Source organism: Callospermophilus lateralis, chromosome 18, assembly GCF_048772815.1.
Source record: "Callospermophilus lateralis isolate mCalLat2 chromosome 18, mCalLat2.hap1, whole genome shotgun sequence".
NCBI lineage: Eukaryota > Metazoa > Chordata > Mammalia > Rodentia > Sciuridae > Callospermophilus > Callospermophilus lateralis.
The window spans coordinates 40,745,602-40,762,422 of record NC_135322.1 but is presented as its reverse complement, the minus strand read 5'-3'; the positions used below and the strand labels follow the sequence as shown (position 1 = coordinate 40,762,422).

Here is a 16,821-nt window from a genome sequence, read left to right as displayed (position 1 = left end):
AGAGGCTCTCAAACTGCAGACCACCAGGCCCTGGAGACAGCAGGAGCACTGGGAGTCTCTGTGTGAGCCCCAAGGCAGTCGGGGTAGGGCTGGTGAGGGGCCGGCTGGGCTCCAGCAGGGTCTCCAGGCCACGCAGTGCGACTCGACCAGTTTCTCAGGAGCTACCACTGTTGATGGGGTGCACGTCCCCCAGAGGGGGCTCCGCAGCCTCGCTGGCTAGGGAAAGGGACTTTCCTATCACATTTCATTTTCCAGTTGAGGGAGCCCATTGGGTCCCCGCAGAGGAAGGAGCTGATTGACACAGGGACATCTAAAACTCCTTTATTACCCTGAGCGTAACAAACAGAACACAGTCACAGTGTAAAAACAGCAGGCCACGACACAAAGTGCGCACCAGGGACACATTCCTTTCTGCAGCTAGTTACTTGGAAAAAGCCCAGTTATGATTGTAAAAATTTTATTCTCTTTAATAACAATAATAATTCCACTAAAATTATACAAAGTACATTCAATACTTAAGGGTGGCTGGGGGAGGGGAGAGGAAGTCTGTTTGGCCTGGAAGCATCATCTGTCGACTCCCACAAGGAAGCCCAGCTGGGCCCGGGAAGCTGGGGGCGGAGGTCCGGTTGTAAAAAATAAAAATGTGGATCCGTAAAAAAAGACCACCCACAAGGAAGCAGGGTGAGCGTGCACGTTCCTGGGGAGGGGCGGCCGGCATAGGCATGCTGCTGCTGGGCCTGGGCTCAGGCGGGCTCCGAGTTGGTGGGGGGCAGGTTTTTATGCTTGAAATACTGCACAACTTGCTGGGGCAGCTCTGCCAGCACAGCTTTGGCCAAAGTCTCTTTTGCTGCCTGCAGGGTGGAGGGCGGGGCAGGGAGGAGAGAATATCATTAATGAGCAATTCCGGAGGGGCACCATGCCCAGGAGCTGTGACCACAGGTGTCCATGGAGGACTGACAGGGCTGAGAGCCAGGGTGGTCTGAGACCAGTGTCCCTCGTACCAGCCCACCTGATGTCACCATTAGCTGTGCCTGCCTTGATGTCAAGTATAACATTTTTTTTTTTTTATACTGGGTATTGAACTCAGGGACACTAGACCACTGAGCCACATCCCCAGCTCTATTTTGTATTTTATTTTGTATTTGTATTTTATTTTATTTAGGGTCTCACTGAGTTGCTCAGAGCCTCACTGTTACTGAAGCTGGCTTTGAATTCACGATCCTCCTGTCTCAGTCTCCAGAGCTGCTGGGATTAGAGATGTGAGGCTTGGGAGGCTGAGACAGGAGAATTGCGAATTCAAAGCCAACCTCAGCAATAGCAAGACACTAAGCAACTCAGTGAGACCCTGTCTCTAAATACAATGCAAAATAGGGCTGGGGATGTAGCTCAGTGGTCGAGTGCCCCTGAGTTCAAACTCTGGTACCAAAAAAAGAAAAGTCTGATTCTTCCCGTGAGCACTGGAGGTGCCTGGAGTAACATTTGAGGACAGACATGCCTGTGGATGCCTGTAGGGGGACAGCGGGGTGCGCAGCCTCCCCATCTGGCCAGCTCATCCTGAGCACTTCCCTGGCTGGTTCACTGCTGAAGGCCAGCCACAGGCCAGGCACAGGAAGGTGCTCAGGCACTGTCCTGCACAGGAGCTGGTGACAGATGTCCAGCACTCATCCTCAGGAAACTAATGCCCCAGAGGAAGGGACACCATCCCAGGCAAGCCCAGAGGACATGGGGCCAAGAAGTAAGGACCACGGGTCACTTTGTGCTGAGGCTGGCTGCCAGGATCTGAGCCACAGCACCTGGGTTCACTGACTGCAGATAGGACCAGAGCCACCTCCAGAAACAAGGCAGGCTCCAGCCCCACTTAGGATGGGAAGGGCTCTTCCATCTCTCCATGGGGGCTGGCTGAGGTACGGTCAGCAGGAATCCCCTCTCGTCCTCTGGCCCCACGAGAATAACTCCCGTTCTCATCCAGTGGTTCAGATGGAGGGCAGGTCCTTCGGGACACCCTGCCTGGAGCCCAGTCTGGACCAGGTGCCACTCCGTGTTCCACCAACTGGTGGGACAGTGCTGGCCCTGTCACAGCCTTGTCTGTAAGCATGGCCTGGGGCGAGGCCTGGCAGGATGGCCCTGAGGAAGTCCAGGGAGCTGAGTGGGGAAGCGTGTAGACTTTCACCCTTGACCGTGCACAGTGGTCACCAGGGCCCTGGGGCCTCCCCTCCAAACCTGGGCCCCCACTCACGTGACGGAACTCCCGAAAGGGCACGAATTGCACGATGTCCCGGGCTGCCTCCTCGCCCGTGTGGGAGCGCAGCCTGCGGCTGTCCCCATCCAGGAACTCCATGGCGGCGAAGTCAGCGTTGCCCACGCCCACGATGATGATGGACATGGGCAGCTTGGACGCCTGCACCACGGCGTGCCGGGTCTCCTCCATGTCGCTGATGACGCCATCCGTGATGATGAGGAGGATGAAGTACTGCTGCAGGGAGGGGTCAACGGGCTCAGCAAAGCCCTCGCCCTTCCCCCAGCTCCCCAAACCTTCATACGCCTGGGCTTCCTGCAGAGGGGCAGCCAAGGACGTCCCCAGCACCCCCCACCTCCCGGGCCTGATAGGCTCCTCTGATGGTCACAGCCACTCTCCTCTCACCCCCGGGCTGTCTCGGGCTCCCCTGTTCTGGTCTCTGAGAGCCGGAGTCAAGGCCGCTCTGCTAAATGGTAGGACTGAGGGCACCCGGCTTAAACTGCTGTGCCTCAAGTTTCCTCATCTGAAGGTAGGAGTTGCCCTTGAGGAGAGATCACACCTGGCACACGGTGGCACTCCCTCAGGGTCTTTCCTGACGGGTGCGGCTGGTGCAGGAAGGCTTATTTTGACTGGCAGACTTTGGGGCCTCCCCTCCTGTGCTCCTCCGGGGCAGCAGTACCCCCTTCCTTCCCTACTCAGCAAGGTCCCAGACGCTCTGCAGGGCTGGGCGAGGGCATCTGGGCCAGCACTCTGGGAGTGTGGGATTCTGCTGGTGAACAAGTAAGTGGCTTTGGGTCACATCCCAGGCACCCCGTTCGGTGCTGGCGCCTACAGCGCCCTCCGACAGCTCAACAGAGAGGCAGGGGCTCAGCTCTCAGAGGCGCTGTCCCCGTCCCACTCCCCGTTCCACGGTACAGCTCACTTAATTTTTACTGTTCTCCTCAATTTGTGGCCAATGATGCTGATCTTTCACATGCAGTGAGATATAATGTTTCTTACGATTTATCTCAGCAAAAGAAAAACACTGAATAATTAATGTGGGTGATCCAAGGCAGAAGCACCGGCTGGACGGTGGGGAGGGTGAAGTTCAAGAAGGTGCGGGGTGATCCCACAGGTGGGCCCCGATGCCACACTGGACACAGCAACCCAGCTCTGGCCACAGCACCCTCTGCCCCTCTCAAGGGAACTGTTTTCCCTAGCCGTAAAACAAGCAGGGAAGCTCTTCTGGTCCTAACATACTTTCTTGTGGACTCCGCCTTCTAGTCTGACTCTTTTGATTGCCAGAGAAAACTGGGGCCCATACTAGTCAAGGTCATGGAGCTAAGGACGGCAGAGTGACCCCAGGTCAGCACTGGGCCATCTTCTCATCCAGCAAAGCTGTCTGTTATCTGGGGAAATATAAGCTCAGCCCTCTAGGATGCTTTGTTCCTCTTTCTGTTCCCCAAGTACAAACTGGAGGGAAGGAGCGGGGTGAGCGGTGGGCTGCCATTCCCACCCCCCACTCCAGGCAGCTGTAGTCCAGCTCCAGCGCTGTGTCTTTAAGAGAACAATCCCTGGCTGGGGATACCTGTTGCCATGGAGATGGCAGCCTGAATCCTGCAGTGGAGGGCTGCTGCGCCAGCCCCTCCTCCCTGGCTTTGGTGGGGGTGCGATGTGAACCCATCTAGACCCCATCTCCCAAGCTCACCATCATTCCAGGTCCCTTCTTTTAGGTGACCCTTGAGTCCACTTTAATCCCACCACAAATAACTCAGGGCAATATTTCTGGGGCACCCAGGTTGGCAGGAGGGAGGGCACCAAGAGGCTTGGCCTCCTCGGCCCATCATGGGGTGGGACCTGCTTCTGATCTACGTCCAGCTCAGACACCTGCCCGACCCCAGGTGGCCCCCTGGTGCTCTGGCCAGTGCAGTCAGGACTGTGCTGAGGGAGGCCGTCCCCTGGGACTGCGGCCTTCCTGCAGGGAGGTGGGTGCACACAGGGCCTGGGACCTGCAGGGCCAAGGGGACCAAAGGATGGGTGAGGAGCCCTGAACACAGTGATGGCTTGGCAGGTCCTCCCTGTCACCCTCCCATTGTGAGTTCTGATTCAGAGCCGAGAAGTGCAGCTCGGGGAGGGCGGGGGGGTGGGGGCTAGGTGACGTGTTAAGGCCCGTCACCAGGAACTGGCACGGTCCAGTTCCCATCCAGAGCTGCTGGCTCCAAAGCTGGAGCTTCCCCAGGTGTCCTTGCTGGCACCGGTGGCCCTACTTTCCTCTCACCTGGCATCCTGGGGTTGGAGGACCTGAATGGCCAGAGCAGCAGGGAGCAGGGCCCAGAACCCCGGTCCTGGGCGTGACCCTCACTCCTGAGTGCCAGTCCCCACAGTGTGTGACTGGGCCTGGCGCTGGCAGACCGGGCTGGCTTTGGTGGTGAAGTGTAGCCAACAGGTCCTGGATTTGTCACCCAGTCTAGGCAGGGCCAGGGCTGTCCTGGAGCCTCAAAGATCCATCACAACCCCAGAGCTCACGGTCCACCCCCAAGACAGAGCTAGGAGAAGGTGGGAGGTGGCCGTGGAGGGACTCCAGCAGGAGCGTGGGAAGGGGCCCCCTCAGGGTCAGTCACCTCCATACCCTCCTAGGTTAGTTCCCTCTGCCTGGCACGGTCCTCAGACACAGCTTCAAGACCCACCTGAGTGCCAAGCCCTCGGCCCCAGCAGATGGGAACCCTGCTTCCACCGCCAGCAGTGGCCCTGGGGTGGTGGTGGGGTTCTGCACACTCATCCCTCCCCTCACCCCAGGGCGTCTCCGGGGACCCTGCACGCACTCCCCATCTCACAGGCCTGGGCCTTGTCTAGGTCTCAGAGACAGCCAGTCAGCACCAGGCCAAACCCCTAAACCCGAACTCCCAGCCCATTTCCGGGATGGAGTATCTGCTTCCTCCTGGGGGATCTTCAGAGTTTCCGGCTCTAAGTAGCTGTTCCCCTAATGCAGTTACACATGATTTGATTTATACAAAACCAAATCTTGACCGTGGAGTTCCATGCAGGGTCTGCAGAGACCTGCGCTTGCTCTCCAGCTCACACTGAGAAGCCGGCAGCCCAGGGCCCTGGGATGGAAGTGCAGGGAATTCCCAGGCCCTTCCTGGCCCCTCCTCCACTGGGACACTAGATGCCCAGGCCACCAACCAGGACATGAACAACAAGGCCCAGGTCTTAGGAGCCAAAGCAGAGGGACGGATGCAGAGTCAAGCTACGAGTCCCCGTGCCCCTTCTCCACCCGCCCAAACCTGCTTAAAACTCTCTGGTGGCTCTCCACTACCTCAGGAGAAAATCCAGGCTCCCTGGTGGCCCCCAGGCCCTGGGGGAGCTGGCCTTCCTTTACAGCCTCACCCACCTCACACAGTCCGCTTGCCCCACACGCCTTCCATCAGTTACACCCACATACCACGCCCGGGCCTCTGCACATGCTGCCCCTCTGCCCGGACACCTGTCCTCTAGGAGGTTGATGCTTTCCTGCGCTCCCCAAGACTCAGCTTGGATGACACGCTTCCAGGAAGACTTCCCCGAGCCCTCTGTCTGGGTTGGGGGCCACCTTCCTGGTCCAGTCTTGCATTAGCACAGGCCAGGTGGTGCCATGTCCCCGCTGCTCCCCCAGCCCAGGCCCTTACTCAGGGGCAGACCTGGTTCACTGTGGCTCCCCGTGCTGCACAGAAGCACTAGGCAAGGAGCAGGAGTGAACGGGTGTCAGGCCTGCTGGAGACACCCCCATGCCCCCACTCGGTTTCCCTGGCGTGGGTGTGCATGTGTGGGCCTGTGTCTAGGGACAGGGAGGGCCACACCGCACCATGGTTCCTCCAAATTACAGACAACCCCCAAATTACTTCCCGTAGCTGTGGGCTCAACTGTGTGTGGCATCGCTGAAAGCTAGCCAGAGAGGTGTCCTCAGAAGATCTGGCCACCAGGCAAGCTCTGGGCCCAACAAGTGACATGCCATCTAGCCAAACCTTCAGGATGATTCTGGAGGGCAGGGCCCAAGGTATAGGAAGGAAAGCTCAAGTTCACAGAGCTTAAGCTGCCACCCTGGTCACACAGCCAGGTGGTGGGGAGATGGCCAGGTCCGTGGGCCTCCAAGGCTGAGTCTAGTCTAAAGCCTCCTTTGGTGCACCCTGTGAGCAGGGAAAGCCTAAGGCAGGGGCAGGGATGGCTGTGTCCACTTCTGGGCCTGAGTGGGAGGGGCAGGTGGAGGCCCCTGGCCCCGCTCTCACAGCCCAGATAGGCTGAGAGATCATTCGAGGTCACACAGTGAGGGTGAGTGACAGAGTTTGTCACCACAAGGGGAAGGAAGTCAGGAGGAAGCCAGGAACAACAAAAAGGATCGTGCTGCCCAGGGTCGGGACCAAGTGTGTGGACCTCGAGACTTTTGGTGACAGGAAAGGCCAAGTGCTCCTCCCCAGGGGTCCCTTAGCAGTTGTTGCTGGCCTTCCCTGGGGCCCCGGCTTCCCTCCAAACCTGGGGTCCATCCAGGCAAGCTCTGTGCTGGGCAGAGTGACCCTGGGTGACCCCAGGACTGGCATCTGGTCCTGCCAGAATGGTCCCTTGGAGTCTCCAGGCTAGGGACTCAGGGAGCCAGAGCCTAGAGGGTGGGGAGGAGCCAGGAGGGGACCAGATACGTAGATGCCCAGGATGGCCATTCGCCTCGCCATCTATTCCAGATGCCACACTGCAGCCTTGGCAGCCTCCGGTCAGGCCGCCAGGGTTCTGCCTCGTCACTGTCAGGAAGGGCCATGTGGTTCTGCACCCTCAGAGAAAAGCAGGCCTGGCTCTACTTGAACCGAGGTGGTCAAGGGTCAGCTTCAGGGCCTTCGGGACCACCGTCTCCTAGTCACCATCTGTCCTGGGAGGACAAGCCCCCTCCCGTGGGGAGGCATTGCCCCTCAATCACAGTCCTGCTTCCTGCTCAGCACAAGGGAAGCTGCTCTCTGGGATTCAGAGCCAAGGGCGGGTGGAGCCAGTCCCAAGGGCCAGGAAAGGCGGGAAGTGCCAACCCCAGCCTGGTCTGCCCAGTGTCGCCAGGCACCTGGCCGCCAGCTGCCCCAGCCTGGCATGCACAGGCCGGGGGCTGCCTACTTACTGTGGCCGTCTGCTGCTGCGTCGCCTGGGCTGCAAACCTGGCCACGTGGTTGACGATGGGGGAGAAATTGGTGGGACCGTAGAAGCGGATGTGGGGCAGGCAGGCCGAGTACGCCTGGGCGATGCCATCCACGCCTGCTTCAGAGAGGGTCGGGTCAGCCGCCACCCTGCCTGCAGCCGCTGCTCATGGGGCCCGTTCTGTTCTCACCCACAATGTCCCTGTGTGGCCTGTATGGGCCCCTGAGACGCTCCTGAGGTCAGGGCCAGGGGTACAGAGCAAGGGTGGAGTCAGGCCATGTTTGAATCCTGCTGTGGGGCCTGGGCAAGCTGTCCACGCTGCCTGAGTCTGTGGCCCGGCCTCTCAATGGGACAGATAAGGTGAAGCCACCTGGAGGTCCCTTCTGGACCCTGTTTGGCAGCTGCTCAAGGGAGCAGGGACAGGGTTGCCTGCACAGCCCTGCACACAGTAGGTGCTCTGGAAATAGCTGCTGTTATCCCACCACCCTGTGTTCTTGCCCAGAGGCCTCTGACCAGGGATGCAGTGGGCCAACGTGAACCTGGATGAATGCCTCTGGAGACCCACCCCCAGGCCAGCCAGACCCCAGCAGGAGCACAGGGCCACACTCCTGGCCGACGGATGCCTGTGGTTTCTGAGACAGAGTTGGGGATTAGATGGGTGGCCCTTCTGGGTACAAAGCTGGACTGGCTTTGGGGACAACCAGGGAGGGTAGATGCTTTGCCTGAACTGAATGCTAGGCCAGATCTCATGATGGTGAGGGCCACCTCCTTCTCTCCAGGTCCCTCTCTTCCTTTCATGGATTCCAGAACTGTCCCTGGGAAGCTCAGAACACCTCTTGGGCCGGGTGGTGAGTGCAGACTCTGCCTCGCTGACTCACCCGCGGCTCCACTTAGTCCTGGGGACCTGAGAGCAGTGGGGCCTCCCAGCAAGGCAGGAGGGAGGAGGAGGGAGAGCAGAGGTCAGCAGACCCCTCGCGCCCTCTGCTCTACACAGCTCCCTGCCCACTGACGTCCAGGGAAGTGAACCAAGGGGGCAAAAGCCCAGAGAGGTGCAGTGACTTCCCCAAGACCCCCAACAGGAAAGGACAGCAGCGGACTCAACCTGTGACTACCTGGCTCCAAACCAGTTCTTCGGGGCCTGTCATCTCTAGCAACGTGATGGGGAAGGGATAGAAGAAAGGGACGGAGACTGGCTCCCTGCTGCCTCCCGCTGCCGAGGGTGCCATGGCTGCGGCAGAGCAGGAGGGTTCACACTCACCTGAGCAGAAGGGGTTGGTGGGGTTGAAGTTGATGGCAAACTCGTGGGAGACCTGCAAGGCAGAGTGCGCTGAGCAGGCCCGCCCAGCCCAGCTCCTCCAGGGTCAAGGCTACTGACCCTGCCCTCACATCAGCCTCTACCCTCCACCGCAGGCCTGGCCCGCAGGGGCCACCCCCGTCACTCCACAGGGACAGCTGAGACTTTCCACGTGACCCCAACCCCTTCTGAGGCCCAGGCTGCCTGTGCACCCACTCTGCTGAGTATCACTGACCCCGAGTAGGACAGCGGTACCCCTGAGGGCAGTGGGGTGGAGGCACTCTGGGAATGCCCCTTCATGACCGCTGCCACCTTGGGTGACATAATTAGAGTGCCACTTGAAGGTTTCTCTGAATGTCAGCAGTAAGCCAAGTGCTTGGGCTCCTGCCAGTGAGCCAACTGGGACTCAGAGTGGCCCTGGGGACCAGGCAGCGTGACGGGGCTGGAGGAGGGTGGGACTCCCAACTGGTGGTTCTCCCAGAGACTGGTCTGTTGCCTCTGCCACCAGTCCCAGTACCCCCAGTCTGGGTGGACCATCAAAAGCTGATCTCACACACTCCAGAGCCAACCCCTGTGTTTGCTTAGACCATTGGGTCAGGTCCCAGACCCATTCTGTGCAAGAACTGCACACCTACTGTATGCCAGGGCTGGGACACCATGGGAGAGAACCAAGTGCCTCACTGCCCCCTCAGGTAGCCTACTGGGTGCTGAGAGGAGAACTGTCAGGCAAGGGCTCCCAGGGAGCAGAACCTCCAACTTAAGAAGCAGCAGAGGAAATCTGGGTGAGCTAAGGCCATGTGCAAAGGCCCTGAGGTGGGAAGGAAGATCCACATGGCAGAGGCAAGGTAAGTTAGGAAAGAGAGAGGGGCCAAGGCGGCCAGGCCTAGCAGCCAAGAGGGAGGCGTATCTGCCCTTTCCTAGCCCCATTCCAGTGTCTCTTGCCACTGCCCGACACTGGCCTGGTTAAGCCCCAGCCTCCCTAGAGTCACCCCGTGACATTTCCAAGAAGGCTTTTGCTCAAGAAAACAGCTCATTCAGCCGAGTTCTCTGAAAGCTGGCTGTTGTCCTAGCAACAGGCTCGTGCTGGGCCTGGTGTGCAGCCTGCCCTGCCCCGCCCCCCAGCAGCATCATGTGGGTCCCACAGGGTCCCACCTCACATTGGGCAGGGCCAGGAAAGCCACCTCTCCTGCTCTGGCCCCCAGCCACTCCCTGAGGGACTGGTAAAAAAGGTCCTGGGGACAGAGGACAGGAAACAATAGCTCATTCTGGAAACAGAATAAGGCACACCAGGGCAGACAAGAGGGGGCACCAGCAGACAGATGCATGGACGCAGGGGCCCTCTGCGCCTGCCCCCGAGAGGCTGCTCTTCTGGAGACAGTGGGTTCCGGGAATGTTCTGGAAGATCCATCTGCCCCCTTTGGAACCCAGGCCCCTGCGGTGAAGGTGACCTGGGGCAAAGTCACATTAAGGCTCTGAGCCTTGGGACAGTGTCTCACTGGAGAGCCCTCCTCACTGGCTTTGCCCTCTGGCCACCAAACGCCCTGGTCCCAGTCCTGTGAGGCAGTGAGGACCTGCCCCCGACACGCCCAGGACCCTCTGTTCTCCTGCACCTCTCTCCTGGCTCCTTCCCAGCCCTGCACCTGCTGCTCCCTGGCCAGCCAGCGGCTGCACTCCTGGGCCTTGGTGCCCCGCCCCGCCAGATGTCCCCACCAGGATGCCCCTCCCTGCGGTCAGGGAAGCGGCTTCCTCCAGCCTCCCCTCACCAGCCTGCAGGCACCTCTGCCTCCTCTGTGACCAGATGGGGAGTGACAGGCTGGCGAGCCCCATCGGCTTTAGGTAAGAATTAAATGAAGCTGACACAGCTGGGCTGTGTCCAGAACATTCCAAGGCCTCTTTTCTTCCAGTACTGGATAAATACAGAGACGCCTCCCACGGAGGTGCCCTCCTCATTTTATTTTGAGGCAGGGTCTCACTAAGTTGCTGGCCTTGAACCTGTGACCCTCCTGCCTCAGCTCCTAGTAGCCGAGATGACTACTCCTGTCCTCAATGCCTCTGGGCCCTCCAGGCCTTCGATGTCCTACGTGTGCTCCCAGCCAGCACCCCTGTCCCCCTGCCCAGCACCCTTGTCCCCCTGCCCAGCACCCATGTCCCCCTGCCCAGCACCCCTGTCCTCCTGCCCAGCACCCCACCCCCTGCCATTTCTGCTTGCTCTTGGCTTGGACTCGCCTCCTCAGGTGCCTCCCCACGCCCAGGCTGGCCTGGAGCCCTCCTCTGGGCACCCCCAGCCCGTGCTGCCCCATCTCAGCACCCATGACGCTGCCTGTCATTATGGTTCCCAGATGGAACACAGGAGCCTGGGGACGCAGGAATTTCAGATAGACGGGGAATGTTCTGGTCTAAGTGTGTCCCGCACAACGTCCAGCCGCCTACTTACACCCAGAAAGACACTGTTGTTCCAAAAAGCTCCCACGTAACTGGGTGTCCAGTGTTTATGTGCTGAACCTGGCCACCCCATTTCCCTACCGGACATGGGCTTCAGGAAGCAGAGGCCACATGCACTGGCCCCCGTCATCGCCTCTATCAGCCTGAGGGTCAGGCCTGAGAAAGGCACGTGGCCTGGGGTGACGTCTGCGAGGCAGGGCCACTGGTCCCCGCCCAGGGCTTCCCAAGCAGACACCAGAGAGGCCCACGGCCCCACTGGGCCAGGGGACGCCAGGCCAGCTTCACTCACCTTCCAGTCTGGGGGCAGCTGGGCTCCGAATCCCAGAGCCGGGAACATCTTGTCACTAATCAGAGAGAGGAGAGGACAGCACTGAGGACACGTTCGGGGACAGCAGTTCTGCCCACCAGCCCTCCCCAGACCCCCGACCCAGGGCGCCACTCTGCCCTCCCTTCTTCACCGCCACCCCCAGCCACCACCGTGAGCAGGTGGCCTCGGCTTCCTGGGCTGTGCCTGTGGCCGACGCGCCCACAACAGCACGTCCAACCCCGGAGCCCAGGTGCAGCTTCTAGGTCCTCGAACCAAGACCCCAGGAGCCACACAGCCGACGCCATGCGGGGGCGGAACATGCCGGCCCCAGTCCTGACCTGCTCATGGCTGGGGAAGAGGCTCCCCAACCAGAGCCCTGACGGGCCACTTTGGGCCTTTCGTCACCTACCTGTCCCTCACCCCCCCCAGCCCTGGCCACTGGTTCCTCAGACACACAGAGCGCTTTCTCCTGCCAGCGTCAGGGTGCTGTGCCCCCCGCTGAGTCACCTTTCCCCCATCTATTCCCCCAGCCAACTCCTACTCACCCTTCAAGGCCCAATTAAATGGTCCCCTCTCTGTGGGCTTCCCTGACCCCCCACAATGCCTGTCCCTTGTGTTCCCAGAGCTTCTGCCCCGCATGGTGACCTAGACTCAGAATCCAGGGACTTCTCTCTTCCTCTTCTGAACTCCCTGGGGCAGGGGCGCGTCTCATTGGGTCATTCAGTGGACATATTAGGGTCCTCCAGTTGCCTTGTGGAGCGGGGGGCTGGGACAGAAGCAGGGACAGAGAGGGGACCACTGAAACAAGCCAGGCAGGAGGCAAAGGGCCCAACCCCACATCCAGAGCTCGCGGGGCCCTGTCAAGTCTGCATGCCCGGGAGGCGGCTCGAGGAGAGGCCTGAGCGGTCAGGTGACAGCTGGTCCCTACCTGGCCATGCAGGCGGGGCTTCACCTCCCTGGCTCTGCGTGCTGCACCTCTCTTCATGTGGCCTGGAGTCACAGCCACCCCTCAGGCCCTGAACCCCTGGTCTCGGGTGCTCTCTCTCTAGGAGGCCAAGCGCCTCGGGATTCCTGAGCCGATGACCCCTGCTCCTCCCTCCGCTGCTTTCAGCCTCCTGGCCTCCTGGCCACTCTGTGACCTGGAGCTCTAAGTCAGTACCACGGTGACAAGGATGGCCCTCCTGTTGGTGGCCACACCTGCCAAACCTGCCACACAGCATTCCTTTGCTGACTTTCCCCTGGGGACCCAGAGGTCCCCATGGAGCATGATGGTGGGAAGAGGGCCCACACGTGCCAGCTGCCCTGCGAGAGCTTCCAGCAGGTGTCAGGCCCAGGACTGGGAACGGCCCGGCCCAGTGGCCCCGAGTGTGGGCACTTGGGACAGAGCCTCAGCTCAGCCGTGACGGAGAGGCTGCGGCGGTGGGAACAAGTTCATGTCCATTCCAACTCGTTGCCCGACTGGCCCTGCGTGCTGGGTGCAGGAGGTTCCCAGCTCGGCGGGTGAGAGCGCGCGATCGGCCATCGGTTAGCAATGTCTGCCCGGGTACAGGAAGGGAGTACCCATGGGCATGCTCTGCACTGGGCATTCCTGGCTCTGCCGACCTCTGGTCCCTCCTGGTGGGAAGCTGAGTTTCCCAGGTTGGCTGGAAGCCCAGCTGGCCTTCAGAGGCCCTCTCCAAGCTCACCTGTCATAGTCCTGAATGATCTGACCCACTGCCCAGATGGCCGACAGGTACTCGTTGGTGCCCAGAGGGTTGATATAGTGCAAAGAAGAAGGGTCCAGGGGATTCCCATTGGAGGCTGTGAAGTCTATCCCAACCTGCAGAGTTGGAAGGAAGGCCACCCCGTGTGACCACTGACCCCAGCTCCCTTTCCCACCCCAGGGAGCAGCAGAGGCTGATGGGACATGGACAGCCGCTCCTTTCCCTGCCCTGCTCCCCCATAAAGTGGTCTGAAACCGAGAAACTGGGTGATGGCGTCACTGCTCTGCTCTAATGCCATCCATGGAATGTGAAACAGGTTAACTCACCCCCCAGACTTCTGTCCCTCCTCACTGTCCCCTCCTGCCACCCAGAGGCCAGTCTGACTCCCAATCCAGGCCACTCTGCCTTGCCCCCCAGATGACCAAGGGGCCCAGGCCTGGGGCGGTTGGACAGTGCAGTAGCTGTCTCCACAGTCCCCGAGCCATCGAGCACCCTGGCCCCGGGCTGGGAGCCCCACACAGGGAAGGTGCTCAGTGGGAACTTGGGGCTGAGGAGTGGACAGGAACTGGGGCTCTCGCTGCTCTCTCAGCCTCCAGGAGACCCCAGCCCAGCCCCTGGAGGGGTAGAGGATGGTGGTCAAGAACAGCCCTTGCCCAGCCCGGAAGGAACGAGAGTAGGAAGCCGGGAGGGGGCCCCTGGGAACTCAGCCACCGTGTGGAGAGAAGGGCCGTGGTCACCTGCACCCTCTCCCGGTGGAGGCTCAGCTCCCTGAGGCCAGGGTGGCTGTCTTAGCCCTCCCTCGAGGGACCCCTGCAGTGGGCACAGCCAAGATCCTGGCATGAGGGAGGAGCTCAGCCGGCATTCGTCAAGTGAACCCAGCCATCCAGGAGGGCAGGGAGGAGGCCCGGCCTCTCTGCAGAGGATAGGGCAGAGGAGGCTGGTGGAGTCTGGGGCCAGCAAGGCCAGTTCCCTAACTTCAAGCAGTCCCCTGCCCTCCAGCCATAGGCTCTAGAGTGGTGAGGGACAGCGGGGGGGGCAGCAGGAGGTGGGCAGAGCCTGGTGCCCAGCAGGTCCCAGTTGTGGGCCTGGGCTGTGGAGCACGAGCCAAGCCGCTCGGCCCAGAGTCTGTGGGGCGTGACCCAGGCCCGGCAGAGTGGCACTTCACTGTATGGACAAACAGTTATTGAACAGCTGCTCTGCGCCAGGCACTGGGTGACATGCTGCGACTGGAAGGGACACACGTCCCATGTGCCTGGGATGGCAGGTTGGCACAAACAGGACAAGGGAAAAACATCCAAGATAACTTCAGAGAGGGCAAGAGCCCTGGAGAAGATACGCCAGGGAGGTGTGACGGAGGAAGAGGGCACGCAGCAGGCTCCCTGGGGAGGTGGCAGTGCAGAGGAAGAGTGGCTGCAGAGGGGGAAGGGCAGGAGGGAGCTGGGGAGGCGCTGGGCCAGCGAGGGGAGGCTCGGTGGCCCATGGGGAGGGACTGGCTTCTCTTCTCCCAGCTGTGCCCTGAGCTAAGCCCCAACTCAGCCCCTACACCAGGTAAACCACCTGTGCCCTCCCTACTGGGGCCAGTCCCACCTCTTGCCCCAGGGAAGTCCTTCCTGAAGTTTATCCAAGTCCCTCCTGCTGCAGTAAACCCTCAGGGAAACCACCACTGGGGCGGGGTGCGCAGAGGAGTCGGGAGCCTTACCGTGAACATGAGCTGGCAGCCCCCCAGGATGTAGTCCAGGAAGGAATAGTCTCGGTGTATCTGGAAGGATCAGGGGAGTCAGTGGGTCCCCGGGATTTAGACGTGAACGCCTCAGGGAGTTGGGGCTCCAGGTCCTGAAGCTTTGATGGGGACAAGGAGGCCATCGAAGGAGGTGGGTCGGGTCTGACCACCACCAAGCCAGGACCTCTGGATACCAGGACCTTCAGAGCAGCGGTTCTCTCAGTGGGTGGGGACCCTCGGGGGCAGGATCCCAGGGCCCAGCGTCAACCACAGCTGCCGACTGCTCCACAGGGCAAGCCTCCACTCATTGGCATTGGAGGCTTGACCTCCTCTGACCCTCGCTGCCTCCCTTGCTAACTAAGAGCGAGAGCAGGGCTCTCAGCCACAGCTGCCTCTGCAAGTTACTGCAGCTGCTAAGCCACTGTCCGGCTGGCCCGTGGTGTCCCCTGCCACCCAGTGACTCGGGAGGCAGAGGTGGGAGGATCCCAAAATTTGAGGCCAGCCACAGCAACTTAGCAAAACCCTGTCTCAAAATAAATAAAAAGGGCTGGGGACATGACTCCGTGGTAGAGCACCCCTGGGTTCACTCAAAACAAACCAAAAATAAAAACCCCACACTCAAAGCTCTGTATTTTGATGACCTTCCCGTCCTTTGGGAAAATACGGGCCTTTCAGCTTTGGTGGATGACAAGGGTCTCTTCAAAATAAATGGATTCCAGTGGATTCTGAAGTAGAGGAGGGGTTAAGGGCTGATGGGAGGCAGGAGTAAGGGAGGCACCAAAAATCGGGAAGAGGATGTGGCTGATGGACGTTTCGGGATAAGGTCTAAACCATGCTGACGGTTGACCAGGCTCTTTTCCACTGCGGTATCACGGAACGGTCACGTGACCCCAGCCTCCCGATGAGGAGACCGAGGCCAAGGGCCTGGGATCCAAGCTACAGACAGCAGCCCAGACTCGCCTTCAACCTCAGGCCTGCGTCCAGGCTCTCCCTGGGCCCCAGGCTGCCCTCCTTGATGTCCTGCCCTGTGGCCACCAGGGGACAGCATGCCTTGTCCCACAGCCCCGGCCCTAAATGCCCAACGTGTCCTGAGTGAGTACTGAGCTGGGGCTGTGGGGCTCCCTATACCCCCCAAGCTAGGAGCAGCCGCAGGAGGTCACCTCGGCCTGCCTCCGCCTCCACACGGAAGGTGATACCAGAGGGATCCTCTCCTTGCTACAGATGAGGAGACTGAGGCTCGGTTTAGGTCACACAGCCAGGATGTGACCCAGGTGGGATCTCCAGCCAGGCCTCGCTGGCAGCAGACCCAGAGCCCGGATGGCCTGCTGGGCTGTGCCCTCTGTGCTGGTGGCCCTGGCTGGCTCACTCCTGCCCACCCCACGGCTCACCTTGCAGGAACGCAGGACAATGACGCCCGAGTTTTTGTAGCCCTTCTTCTTCCTCTGCTTCTTGGGGTTGATGCACTCCAGCTCCAGCTGCACCAAGCAGGAGGTCAGCGGGGCTCCTAGGGGACACATCCTCCCCAGGGTGCCCTCCAGTCTCAACAGAGGGGCAGCTGCCTGAACGGCTGCACCAGAAGTGGCAAAAGGGTCGAGAGGAGGGCCTGGCCTCAGGGGACCAGGGGACGGTGCCTCGGTGCTCACTGGGGCAAGGCATCTCGCTTCACCCCCCCCAAACCCTCTCTCCCAGGGACGGTCAGAGAAACCGAGGCTCAGGGAGACTGTGCAAGGTCTTGCTCAAGGTCACGCAGCTGGAAACGGTGGGGAGTGTGAGCCCGGGATGCCCCTCCCCTGGCCCCTGCTGCCTCCGGTCCTGGCTCATGCACCCAGCTCACCGGGACGCCGTCGCGAGCCATGCACATCTGGGACACTGACGTCTGGAACTCGCCAATGAAGTCGTGGCCCCCGTCATTGTCATAGTCGTAGCACATGACCTGGGTGGGTCCACACAGTCACCCTAGAGCTGTCCCCAAGAGGTGCCCTCTATCCCCTTTCA

At 60.6% G+C, this 16,821-nt stretch overlaps 1 protein-coding gene across 1 annotated transcript in view; it reads right to left on the bottom strand.

Moving 5' to 3' along the window:
* Nucleotides 1–305: 305 nt before the first annotated feature.
* The window catches only part of Cpne2 (copine 2), a 37,968-nt gene continuing 21,452 nt past the window's right edge, over nt 306–16,821 (bottom strand). The window contains exons 8-16 of the mRNA XM_076839127.2: nt 16,661–16,759; nt 16,215–16,301; nt 14,806–14,865; nt 13,089–13,222; nt 11,386–11,440; nt 8,619–8,670; nt 7,344–7,477; nt 2,237–2,473; nt 306–851 (exon numbers count right to left, since the gene is read on the bottom strand). Coding sequence (XP_076695242.1) covers nt 744–851; nt 2,237–2,473; nt 7,344–7,477; nt 8,619–8,670; nt 11,386–11,440; nt 13,089–13,222; nt 14,806–14,865; nt 16,215–16,301; nt 16,661–16,759 — 966 coding nt within the window. The 3' untranslated portion in view covers nt 306–743. The remainder of the gene's footprint in view (nt 852–2,236; nt 2,474–7,343; nt 7,478–8,618; nt 8,671–11,385; nt 11,441–13,088; nt 13,223–14,805; nt 14,866–16,214; nt 16,302–16,660; nt 16,760–16,821) is intronic.